Here is a 12,593-nt window from a genome sequence, read left to right on the forward strand (position 1 = left end):
AAAGTAATTCCCCTGCAAAGTACCCATTTTATCCATTTTGCGTATGGTAAACTGACTTAAATTGCCCTTACCTGTGCAATGTTGTATGGAGGAAAGCCCAGAATAAAGACTCTTTGCTTGCTGGTACCAGTCTATGAGCTATTTTTGTTTTGAACATGAATGTGTCTTCCTCTCTCTCCCTCCCCGCAAAAGGATGACATCGATCGCGCTTACTTTGCGGTATTTGATGGCCATGGTGGAGTGGATGCTGCCAATTATTCAGCAACCCATTTACATGTAAATGTTGGACTACACGAAGAGATTGTTAAGAATCCAGCTGAGGCCTTAAAATGCTCTTTCCAGAAGACAGATGAAATGTTTCTTTTCAAAGCCAAAAGAGAAGTGAGTGGGTAGAGATTAATTCCATTGTATTTAAATGACACTGAGAACTGTTGGACAACATGGTATTATCCAGAAAATTCTGGCAGTACAGTTTCTTTGAATCACTGACTTCTTTATGAAATTATGCTACATGTAAAGGTTTACTTTGACCAAATTATTTCTTTTTTTGAGGAAAAACAAAATGACAGTGCTTGCAAGTTCAAGATGAGTGATTGAAAAGAAGTGTTAAGTGGTTTAAATCATCCTGACATACCAATTATTTGAGAGGAACACTCTGCTGCCTCTTTGCCTGAATTAGGCAGCCTCTAGATGTTCTGTTGTCCTACCTTTTACCTGGAAAAGAGGTTTCTCTCTTCCTGATAATATGGTACTATCTTCCTCTTTCTTGTCCCACCATTGATGTCACAGGTGGTTGTAAGATGAAAAATGTATTTTATGATTTAAATCAGACTCTTCAGTTCATTAAGCTTACTGATCAGCTTTGAATCAAGTTGGTATGATGAACATTTTTTCTTCAAAACTACATAATGGGAGGATGGTTTATTACTCAGTTTAATGAGAACTCTTTTATTATAGCAGTTACTGAATATGGAAGTATTCATTGTTAATATATTAATTTCTGTCAATGAGGTACAAAAGAGGGACCAGCATCTTCATGAGGTCTGACTCTCACTAATCTTTACAGGGCATCTAGGACAGTTAGGTTCCTTCCTTTGTTGACATCCTCGCCTAAACACCTAAGGATAAGGAGATGTATGCAGAGCAAGGTGTCTGTAGTTGCTAGTGGTAGAGTGGAGAATGTGAAAGGTACTGGGGAGACCTGTGCTTGTTTGTGAAATGTTCCTACTACTGAAATTCAGATCCTCTTTCTTTTCTGTGTGTCTCTGTGTTTTGAATGATAGAGGTCTTAGTCTCCTAGATCAGTTTTGGAATTAATAGGAGAGAAGGAAGAACATAACAGAGGCAGTATTAGTCGTCTGCACGTTAGAATGTGTAAATAGTTTATTTCAAGTCTGCATAATATCTTGTACCTTTTTTCAGGTACCTGAATTGTGATTGGCAGGTCTGCTCTGCTGCATTTAAGTGTGATTAAACCTAGGTTTACAATATTGCCATGTAACTTAGCAGGGCTTGTTGAATATTCACCTAACATACCCGCTTTCTTCTGTAGAAGCTGCGGAGTGGTACAACAGGTGTATCTGCATTGATTGTGGGGAACAAGCTACACATAGCATGGCTAGGGGACTCGCAGGTAATGCTTGTGCAGCGAGGAAAAGCTGTGACGTTGATGGAACCTCACAAACCAGAAAGAGAAGTAAGTGTGACTTGTTTTTTCCTCTCGTGTGTGTTGTCAGAATCTCTCTTGAAACCTTTTGGGATCAAGCCTTCTTAAGTGTTTGGTGCTTTACATAATTACATATATTGCATGGTAGGGTTCAGAGAATTGACGATTTCTTTTTTTCCATCCACTCCTGTGTCTTGAAAAGGTGATCCTACAACTATGCCCCCTTGAAAGTGCTGATGGTACTGGTAGTCCTGACTTCAGTTCCTGCTCAGACTATCTTTTCAAAATTTGTAGTAATTAAAGACTTTCACAGGATTTTTTTTGGTGTGTGAATTTAAAACTGCTTGTTATAAATTAACTTCTTAATTTGAGATTAACAGCTATTTAAAATGTTAGCATAATGCAAGTCTTTCATAATATGCTAGACTGTCATTCAAAAGCTAATGATAATCTACTAGCCTAACTGGCTTAGTATATGCATTTTCTATAGATTTTAAATAGGCAGATATCTTATTATATGAAACTTGATGGGGATCTTGTGTGTTTAGATAGAATTGCATGACCCTTTGCCTTCATAGCACGAATATTTGTACTAAGTGAGTAGTTAAAGGTGTATCAATGCAAATGCTATTGTCACATGGTCTAGTTATCTTATATCTTATTCCAAATATGTATATATTTACCCAATTGCTGTGTGGGATGGGAAGAAGTGGCAGGAAAGGGTACTCATCTATGTGGGAAAGAACATGACGATACAAAAACTTAAGAATTCTGTTTTTTTATGGACAAGCCATGGTGTGATTGGGAAGTAGGTGAGTTGTTTCCACTAATGTAAAGTGCACGTTTCTGAGCTAGATTCTGATATACGTGTTTGCTATATTCATAGTATAAATACAGAAGCTGAAGCAGCTCTTGGTTTTGTGTTTTATCTTTTTTTTCCTCTTTGATTGGATAACAAAAAGGTCAGTAAGCCATGGGTAGGCTTTCAGTATAAAAATTGTATTCTACTGTTTTTCAGGATGAGAGAGCACGTATTGAGACTCTGGGTGGTTGTGTAACCTATATGGACTGCTGGCGGGTTAATGGTACCTTGGCTGTTTCCAGAGCAATTGGTAAGATAAACCATCAGAATTAGCATAGTTCAGGTTAAATTCGATTAAAATACACCACCTGAGACTGTATTTTTACTGTAAATGATGTTTTGCTCAGCATTGACCAAATAGTAAACCACCCTCACTGTCTTTGCCATAAAGGTAGCTTACAGCTATATACCTTACATCGCTTGCAGCTATATAATCTTATTGGTTTTACCATAAGCATAGAATACTGTTTTATTTTACATACTAACCATGACAGTCCTAAATCTTTTATACTTCTAAGTCTTTTGCTTCTTGTAAACGTCTTTGATACTGTGTTCTACAGTAGCTTAACAAACGTATGTAATTTGTAAAAGTAGAGGAAGTAATAAATGTTCATCTGGCCTTTTTTATGTGCCTGAATGTCTGCTTTGTGGGGTTTTTTTGTCCGCTTTATTGTTAATATATCTTTCTCCTGACTGCAGTTCTTAAGTCAGATTGCTGCATCCTCCTTCAAATCGCACATATCCAGCAATGTAGGGCATTTTAATTGTAGCATTCCAGAATCCTATTAAACAAGCTTACTTTGCTACTCGCCAATTAGGGCAAAAAGAGAAAAGACCCTGGGCAAGTACAGTAGATAACTGTAATGGATGAGTGGAAGCAAATTAGTATTAAGTTGTATAATACTATTTGTATCAATAGCAACCCATGTTTAATAAGTATGTCCATATGAAACTGATGAACTAAAGACAATGAGCAGATTCTTATGGCATTGTGCTGTATATCTGGATAGCTAAGAAAAATCTTACTTTCACAGCATTCTGAAGCCTGTACTAGAGGCACACCTGCAAAATGAAGGCCTGACTACCTCTTTGCACAAATATATTTCAGAGATATAAAAACTTTGAAATAATTTCCTTAGTTTCCCTGGAAAATTAGCAAAGCATGAATTAGAGTAACTCCTTAGAAACCCACTGGATTTAGGTAGGTTCCAAGCGTTCTTGAAGAAACAAAGGCCTTCCATGCTTATTGCATAGCTTTGGCCTGCTCTTGTTCTGCATCAGGTACCTCTCACATACGATTTGGCTGTCATTGAGGATGGTAAAAGCAATTGGTGTGTGAAGAAGTAAATCTTTACATTTGAAGTAGTAAAGCCTTTGTTTTGATTGTTTGTCTTAGGAGACATATGTCAGAAACCCTACATCTCTGGTGATGCAGATGGAGGTTCATTTGAGCTGACTGGTTCTGAAGATTACTTGCTCCTAGCCTGCGATGGATTCTTTGATGCTATCAAGCCATACGAGGTTGTAGATTTGGTCCTAGATCATCTAATGCAAACCAAAGGAGTGGGTCTCAAAGCAGCAGAAAGACTGGTGGCTGCTGCGAAGGAAAATGGATCCAGTGATAACATCACTGTTCTAGTGGTGTTCTTGAGGGATCCTCAGGACATCTTGGCAGACTGTCTCAGAGACCCTAAGAGCCTTGGGGCTGGTGGTGATGCTCGGAGCTCACCCTTTAACTTCCTCAGCTGCGAGGCAGCAGCCACACAGTGACAAAATCTGCTTAATCCAGAACGTTCAAGTAAGTTCACGTAAGGAACTGCTTTCCACTGAAGAAGCCTCTAACAGAATAGGCAAAACATGTCGGAAAAAAATGACAAAAGGACAAACATTTAACAGAAAGGCAAGACTCCTTTTACTGAGTTCCCGCTTGTCTTTGCCTTTCTTCCCCCTCCCTTCAAAAAACACTGAGCAAACGTAGAGATTTGTACAGCTATTTTGTCTCTGGGAGCAGACTTCTAAAGTGTGTCCCAGGGCTGCTGGTCATATCCCTCTGCCCTGGAAGTGGTAAGAAACTATAATATATATAAGCTAATGGGTGAGAATACCTGTTTGTGAATTCTGAGTGAAAATTTAAATTAGTGCTTAAAAAGAATGCTGTATGTTGTATTTAATTGTGATGTTACTTTGGAGATTGGGAGGAGAGAAGCTGTCACCATCCCAGAAAAGCTTGTTACTGTGTGTGGTATGTAGGAACAGGCTTGGTGTGTGAGACACTGGGTGACACCATTATGCTGTGTAAGTTGCTTTTGTTTTGTACCAAAGATGATATTACAAGAATGATGCGGCCTCTTTATTCAGAGACATTTAATTCTGTGCATATGGAGAGGAGAAAATCAAGCTGAATGCTCCAGAAAAAGAGCAAGAAAGCTAGCTAGAAATATCCCAGGCAGAATGATACAAAATCAGCTGCTTTCTGGGATGCTCTGGTTTATAAACTGGAATCCAATATTTAACTGCACTGGATTATTTCTCCCTAACAAACATGCTTTATTGGCAATTTGGCAACCTGAAAAGAAAGGACCCATGTTATTGTATTTGAGAGAGATCGTTACAGTATATATGCTCTAGCAGTTAAATATGCTCTGTTTCTGCCACTTTTTAGTGTACTGTAACAAATGATAATTTTGTTTTTATTCTAAGTGTTTATTTGTTTATTTACTGAACTTTACAGTTGGAGGAATTTTTTGCAGTGTTACTTTATTTTGTTGTGGTTTTTATTTAAATTAGAATTTTAAAGTGGTTCTGTCTTTATTATCTGGTTTTAAAAACTGACTACCCTCAAGTGCCTTAAATATTTCACCCAAGGATTACTGGCTTCCTGTCATAGTCTGGTGAGCCAGTTTATAGTGTTTTTAAAATGTGACTTTTTTATTTCATTAATACTAATGTTTAATGCACTTAAATGTTTCATTTTTGTGAATGATTTTAGTGGGAACTAGGTTTCAAGAAAACATCTCTTTCACTGTTGCCAAATCTTGTGGCTTGAAGTAAAAGCTTCACAATACTTACTGTGGCTTACCCCCTGCCCCATGCAAAAAGCTCTAGTTAGTTAATTATAAAGTAACAATCTGAGTCATAATGACTTTCATTTAGAAACAAATACACTTCTGACCTTCACAAGAAAATTTCATAACACAAACCAGAAACAGTTCAGTAACAGGTTTTGATTAATAGATGGTTAATTTGGCCATGCGTCATGAATTTTTGGGGTCTAAGTAACTTTCTAAGGAGATGTGAAGCTACAGTGAAGGCTGAAAGACTCTTAGTTAAATGTGTATGTTGTTGTGCGACTGTTATATCCATTACGTGCTCGAGCCTCTGGTTGTGTTTTGTCTTGCCTGGCTAGCAGGACTCAACAAGATCTGAAGGCTCAATGGTAAATGTGTTAGTGATTTCTGTATCTAAACAAGAAGTGCTTTACATCTGGCAGCAAGATTGTATGCCTAATTTAGAAGCACATGGCATTGCAATATGTCAGTCCTGTTGATTAAAATGTGTTGAACATTAATGTTGCTTAGAGAAGAAATTTAGGTAGAAGAGTTGAGATGGCTAAAAGGAAGCACAGAGCAGCACTGTTTATGTCCATAGTGTCTCCGAATCGTTAGCTAGTGTGGGGCAATGCAGTTACCTGAGTGACTTGAGTTTTTGGCTGGGTTACTATGGATGATCGCGTGGTTTAACATAGAAACTCCTCAGTGAGCTGCCGTTTCATTACATGGCAACTCAGACAGTGGCTTCCTTGTTTTGCTATGCAACAACAGGAGCTTTTCCTCTGAGAAGGTTGCAAGCACTTTTCCATCCTACATTTTGCTGTCCTAAAATATGTGGGGAAGGCTTTCTGTGATGGCATCCTGGTAGGGGAGGTGTTAATTTTTGTAGTGCACCTACTTCAGTTAAGGAAGCCTTTAGACTTGCATAGTAATCCCTTTGGATTTACCATCTCCTGTCTCTTTGATTTCTAACGAAGATACTCAGTGTCATGCTAAATCCTGATGACCACTAGTGCCTCTTGGTGTCTTGGAAATAGTTCTCATTATTAATATAGTAAGAATCATACAGAATTTTATTTCACTGCTATCTGAGGTTTATCAGGAGACAGGGAAGCTATTGTGTTCATGAAGGGAGGTGTGAAATGTTGGTAAAGTTCATAGTATGGTTTAGTTTCTAAAATTTGCCAAATTTCCTGAAACATAGAGGGAGCTGAACAAGCCAAGTTCTTTGTGATGATCCTTTTATTTCAACCTTTTTGGGGCAGATGTGCATTACAGAGGAAACAAAGTCTGAATTCTTTCAATGGATACTTACAGCTATGTGAGAATATCCTTTTTTGTTTCAAATTTGATAGATTTCTTTTTTTTTGCTGGGAGCTAAGTGAAATGGGCCTTTAGAAAGCTGTCTGTGGTAATAAAAAAATTTAATTCTCAAGCTATGCTCTAGGGAAGAAATTCTGGATTCTGAGAAGCTGTTCCCTTATATAGATGTTTTCATTCTGAATGACCTAGTGCCTCATTTCTTTGAGATGTGAGTGGATAGGAATAGTGTTTGGGAACTCATACAGATTTCAGCAGGAAAAAAAATATTTCTGTAATTTTCAGAGTCTTCTTACTAGCTTTAAAAAGTCTGGTCAGGTCTATAGGAGTTGTAACTGGGTCAAAAATGGCAGTTTGTATCCTATTAGTGGAATAAATTAAGTCTCAGTGTGCCATCTACAGTAAAATTACAAATACTGTTTGGGGGGAAAATTGGTTTTGGAGATGTCTTATGTATTCTTGACAGCCTGATCAAAACCTACAGAGACTTTTTTTTTTTTTAAACTGGAAACCCAACATTTCAATTTGATAGTAAATCAGTAATGAAAGTATGACACAGGATGCAAGTATGGATTTTGGAAGTGTACTTTTAAAATTCTATTGAAAATGGTCATCAGGATGGTCTTATCCTTGGGATGGCAAGGCAACCTCAAATTTTTGTTTCACTTGTGACTTTGATATCACTTTTAGAAGCCACCACCTAGAATGCATAATACTGTTACAAGAAGTGCCACTACTATGGGTGGTGAGAAGAGGGGAAGGAGCTGTAGCAGAAGGTATGAAGTTGAACTAAATAGTCCAAAATATGGAAAGGTGCTATGTTTTGAATTTACAGTACTAATCTGCTACATTAGCTTTTCTTGTCTTTCCTCTTAAAACTTCTTGGATTTCTGGTGTTCTGTTTTCCTTCTCTCCTTTGGTTAAAAATAGTATGTAATTTTGGTGAGAGAATGCTCTCGCCTCTCTGGGCCTTCCCAGTGTCATTACAATATACTGACACTTGTCCACCAGTGTCACGTCGACTAATGACAAATTGACTAATTTCCCTGTTCCCTTCTTGTCTTTCTGATGGGCCTGCAACAAAAATGATACATGAGTCTAGCCAAAATCTTTGAAGCTGTAGAAGTTATCTGAAGGATTCAAGACAAATGTTCAATGAAAAAGGAAAGTATGTTCGTAATTTACTAGACTCCAAAGGAATGTCTGCTGCTGCATTTTAGCACCCAGCATCAGAAAAATTGCTGCTTAAAGGAGCCTGCATATTTACAACAGAGCACACTTAAATTCTTGTATTGTGTGCTTGATTGAAAACTAGCCTTAGTCATTCTGCTTAGTGGGTATCCAACATCTCTTTTGCTTGTGGGTAATTCATACTTCTACCTTTCTTTCCCTTCCCTACCCTGCCCTCTTCTACAAAGAAACATACCTAAGACAGTGAAGTCTTCTTGGTCTGACATAGACAAGATTACAATTTTACAAATTACATTTGTTGGGGGGTTGGTTTTACGGGTTTTTTTGAGAATACAGAGGATAGAAATGCAGGAAAATTTTTAGAACAGAGGGAGGTTAAGTAAAATCCACCCTCTGAGTGATGGAGGAGTGAAAGAGAGAGACAGGAACGCATTTAAGTATTATTAATGCCTATTTTAAAAAGGAAGTGGGCTGGAAAATAGAGCTACAAATGTCAGTTCTTTAGAGTGAAATACCAGTGCTTGAAAGAATTAGAAACACACCCATTAAAAAGGCAAAACTCAGATGTGGTAACTGTCTTCAAACAGCCAAGGAAGGAATCACAGTAAAAGCATCTGAGGTGACTTACTGTGACCCCTCAACGCGGTTTTGGAAGCTAATGCTAGTAAATGGATTTTTCTAAACATCCTTATGTGTAAGGTAGTGCTAAGAGGGCGCATTCAGTATATGGAGTTACTGGTCACTGTGCAGCCGCTGCCACGAGTAAATGCCATGAAGCGTGTTAATGAATCGATACGGCTGGTGAGCTCTCATAAGATGAGTAATTGGGCACGGAGTGGTTACAGCAGATTTGGCAGTTGAATAGCGTTAATCACAGTGATGACTTTAATAGCATTTAATAGACACTTATCTGAATTCAAAGTCAGATGAGATACTGCTCTTTTTAAAAGCATTTCCAGTGCTATTAGCTTTCAGTCATGAAAAGCCACTAAAATTTCCATTTTTTTTGTTGGATGTTGGGAAAAGTGCTTCTCTTGCTTTCTGAATTCTGGAGATAAGTTGGCTGTCTGCACTGGAAAACCCATTTTCAGTTGATAGCCTAAAGCAGCTGTTTGAGGTTGAAACTTCCCTCCCAGGCAATCCTTTAAAAACTAACAAAAACGTGGTTCCAAAACAAGTGGCTGAGGAATGTGGGTATTTCTAAATGGCGTTGCACAAAAGGTAACCAGCAAATACCTTCAGTCTGTAAAGGGCATAGAGAGTTGAGCTGTTTTAAAGCCTAAATTAAGATTGCAGCTCTACTCTGTGTAAGTGAGACTCTGTTGGTTAAATTACTCGTATTCTTGTGGATGCGGGTACTTAATGCGCAGCACCAGACATGGTCTGTTTCTATTCTTATAGTACTGAAGTATCAAGCAAATGCTTTAGGGAGAAGGTGGGGGGATGTTAGCCACAACAGAGCAGATTGCAGATGATTCATATATAATTTAGCTCTAGTTAAGCCTGAATTAAATTTCCCTGCTTAGTTCTATTACTGTCCCTTTTACAATTGGGCCTGTGCTGTCAGACAAAGTCCTACTAGGAAGTAATGGTCCGTTCCCCCTTTTTGAGGAGCAAACAACTCCTGATGGACAAAATGTCATTCAGGAAGGGTTGGAGAGGGGGAAAAATGAGCTTTCAAATGAGTGCAAAACTTCCCAATCTACGCTAAGTTATGTGTTCTCTCTAAACACATGTTTATAGCAGGTCTGATTGCATTTGAATAGTCGTGCTGGAAAGCAATGGGTTTTCTGCCAAGCTAGTTATAACCTTTAAAACTGAGAGCACCAAAACCAAGAGGCTAGTCTTCCCTGCTTTCCTAAATCAAGCCACTGAAACAGCCAGCCCTGTTGAGTATTTGTTTTGCAGCACTGACAGCTCTAAGACCTAAGCCAGCCACTTTCTGCATATGTTTTGGGTTTTTAATATATATTTCTTGGATTTTACTTTAGATAAAGTTAATACTACCTTAAATTGAACTGGTAGGCTCTTGCGGTAATCTTCTCTCTGAATAGAACAGGAAACCAAAATCTTACAGAGGATCACTTCAACCTTTATTTTGGTGTGACCCATCAGAGCCTGAACATTCACAAGGTGTTCAACGTTGCCAGTGTAATGTGGTTTCAAAGCTGTGCATGCTGCTGCTGGTACACACAAAAATAAACAAAAGACAGCTGGGTTGGCAGCATAGAAAATTTAGCAAGATGCAGCTTCTGTCAAACAGAAGAGGACAAAATCAATAGGAAAAGAAATGTTTTCAAGCTTCTTGGAATGCAAACAATGGAATAAAAAAAAACAACCTACAAGAGCTGGCAGTGCACTGTCAGCTTAAAACCGCTGTTTCAAGCAAATTAATTTGGCTGCTTTGTGATGTCTGCTTTATTTTGTTAACAAACTCCTCTCAGTCAGGGTTTCATGTCTTGTTGATATGTGCTATTTAGTCTGAAGAGAGAAGATATATTTAACTTTCTAAGGAGCTGAATGTAGCTGGGCTTTGTGACTAGTTAGATTATGATTATTGAATTTTCTCTCAACTATTAAGCCTGATTACTAATTTCTGGGGATATTAATATAGCAAGTGCTGAATTTGCTAATGATTAAATGGTTCTGGATTTCCATGCACAAGAACTTCATCAGTCTTTCCTCATCTAGCAGATAACTTCTTGAAGTTTATTATCGTTTGTGTGGCAATACATTAGGCATGTGGAAGGTTTGTAGCTTTGGCAGATGGAGCTGGAAGGTGTGACCATCACTCCCTGCAGGAAGTATTTATCTTTTTATCTAAGGAATGATGGTTCCTTTTGGATGTCTGAGGATAAAGAGGTAATAGCTGGGAAACTAGAGAGATCCTATGGGGACCTTCTCAGGGCAGTTAAATACTATGACTTCCTTTTTTTCTTGTTACCCTTTCTAACTTTGTGAAAAGGCATTTTGCTTAATACTGGATGATTAATGCTGCTTTCTTTTTTCTTTTTTTTTTTTTCTTTCAGTGTGTTAATAATTGCAAGATGTTTATTTTGTTGGGGATTAAAACTTTATACTGGCAAAAAAAGGGCCAGTATGAAGTTTTAACTTCAAGTACTTTTAACTTGCTTAACTACTTTAACTACTTTTAACTTCCTCTTCTGAAAGGCAGTCCTGCTCTGTCTCCTCCTTATTCTCTTCCCAATTTTCTTTTTCTTTTATGCCCTTTTACATTGTCAGCCCCCCTCCCCAAAATGTTGCTTCTTAGACTGTAAACTCCATTGACTGTTAGTTTAGTTGCCACTTTATAATTTTAATTTCATCTGTGTTCATAGTAAATGTGTTCCGATCTTTGGGAGGCCTGCAACACCAAGAGTGTAGGAAGTACCATGTCAGCTAGGAAGATAAGAGACTACAACAAGTGTTGTGTCTTTGGCATTGACCAGTATTGGATGTGTAAGAAGAAAATCCTATTATTTGCATGTAATTCCACAGGAATACTTAAGCTTATGTCAGGTAACAGTAACTCTTATCCTGAATACAGGACTTCAGAAATATTGTCTCTATTTCCTTGTTCTTGCAGATTGTTTGTGTTTTCAAACATTTGCACTGTTTTGAGGGGAGGGGAAAGCTTTCTAATGTTCTTTACCTCTTCAGTTCTCTCTCTTTCTTGCCCTAGTTGACCCAACAGACAGGTTGGTAACGCAGCATGCCGCGTGGCTCATCAACCTCTCAGTCAGTGTAATTCTTCAGTGTCTGCTCTGTATGATAACTTCAGTCCTGTCCTTATTTAGTGGTAAGTTAGACCTCTGTAACTACTCCTGCTGACTTAAAAATATGTGTTCTTATCAGTATTAAAATAGTACAAGAACAGAACTGTTGCTTTAGGCACATTTCTTGCCACTGTGTTGGCTAATGAACCTTGAATGAAAGTAAGAGGGCCAGTGACTTTGAAATAAGAGCTGTTAGCCGAGTGTTGTAGAATCGTAGTCCTTATTTATTTTGTATGCTAATCTGCACTTGTGACCCTGAGCAGAAAAGCTGCAGTACAGCAGGTTTTATGAGCTGTGGCTTAACCAGTTATCTAGTATCTTAAAACTCTTATTTAAGCTGGCTGGTTTTGTGCACAGGTCAGAAACCTGTTGTCATTGATCATTAAATGCTATGCATATTGTACATTCATTTACATGGATTGTTCTAATAGTGCTTGTGTGTATTATGCTACATTACCATATTTTTTTATATATATATATGTATGTATGTATTGCATGAGGTTTAATTGTTGGAGTTTTTTTGTATTGTCACTTTTGTATTCACACAGTGCCTCATGTATCTATTTGCATATTGCAAGAAGTTGTTTCGAAGCAGTGATTGGAAACAGGTGGGGGTAAGAACTCTCCACTGTAGGATCTGATGTTTCTGAAGTATTAATAAACTATAGTGATTCGAAGCATTGTTTGTTTCTTTTCTTAAATGTATTTTTCATTCTAATACTTCAAGT

General features: G+C 37.9%; 1 protein-coding gene across 2 annotated transcripts in view; it reads left to right on the forward strand.

The window, feature by feature from the left end:
* Positions 1-12,542, forward strand: part of PPM1F (protein phosphatase, Mg2+/Mn2+ dependent 1F) — a 28,139-nt gene extending 15,597 nt beyond the window's left edge. For both annotated transcript variants that reach the window (XM_068412569.1, XM_068412570.1), the window contains 4 exons: positions 193-381; positions 1,553-1,696; positions 2,685-2,778; positions 3,925-12,542. In XM_068412569.1, coding sequence (XP_068268670.1) covers positions 193-381; positions 1,553-1,696; positions 2,685-2,778; positions 3,925-4,298 — 801 coding nt within the window. In that variant the 3' untranslated portion in view covers positions 4,299-12,542. The remainder of the gene's footprint in view (positions 1-192; positions 382-1,552; positions 1,697-2,684; positions 2,779-3,924) is intronic.
* The last annotated feature ends 51 nt before the right edge of the window (positions 12,543-12,593 follow it).

This window comes from Nyctibius grandis, chromosome 14 (genome assembly GCF_013368605.1).
Source record: "Nyctibius grandis isolate bNycGra1 chromosome 14, bNycGra1.pri, whole genome shotgun sequence".
Classification (NCBI taxonomy): Eukaryota; Metazoa; Chordata; class Aves; order Nyctibiiformes; family Nyctibiidae; genus Nyctibius; species Nyctibius grandis.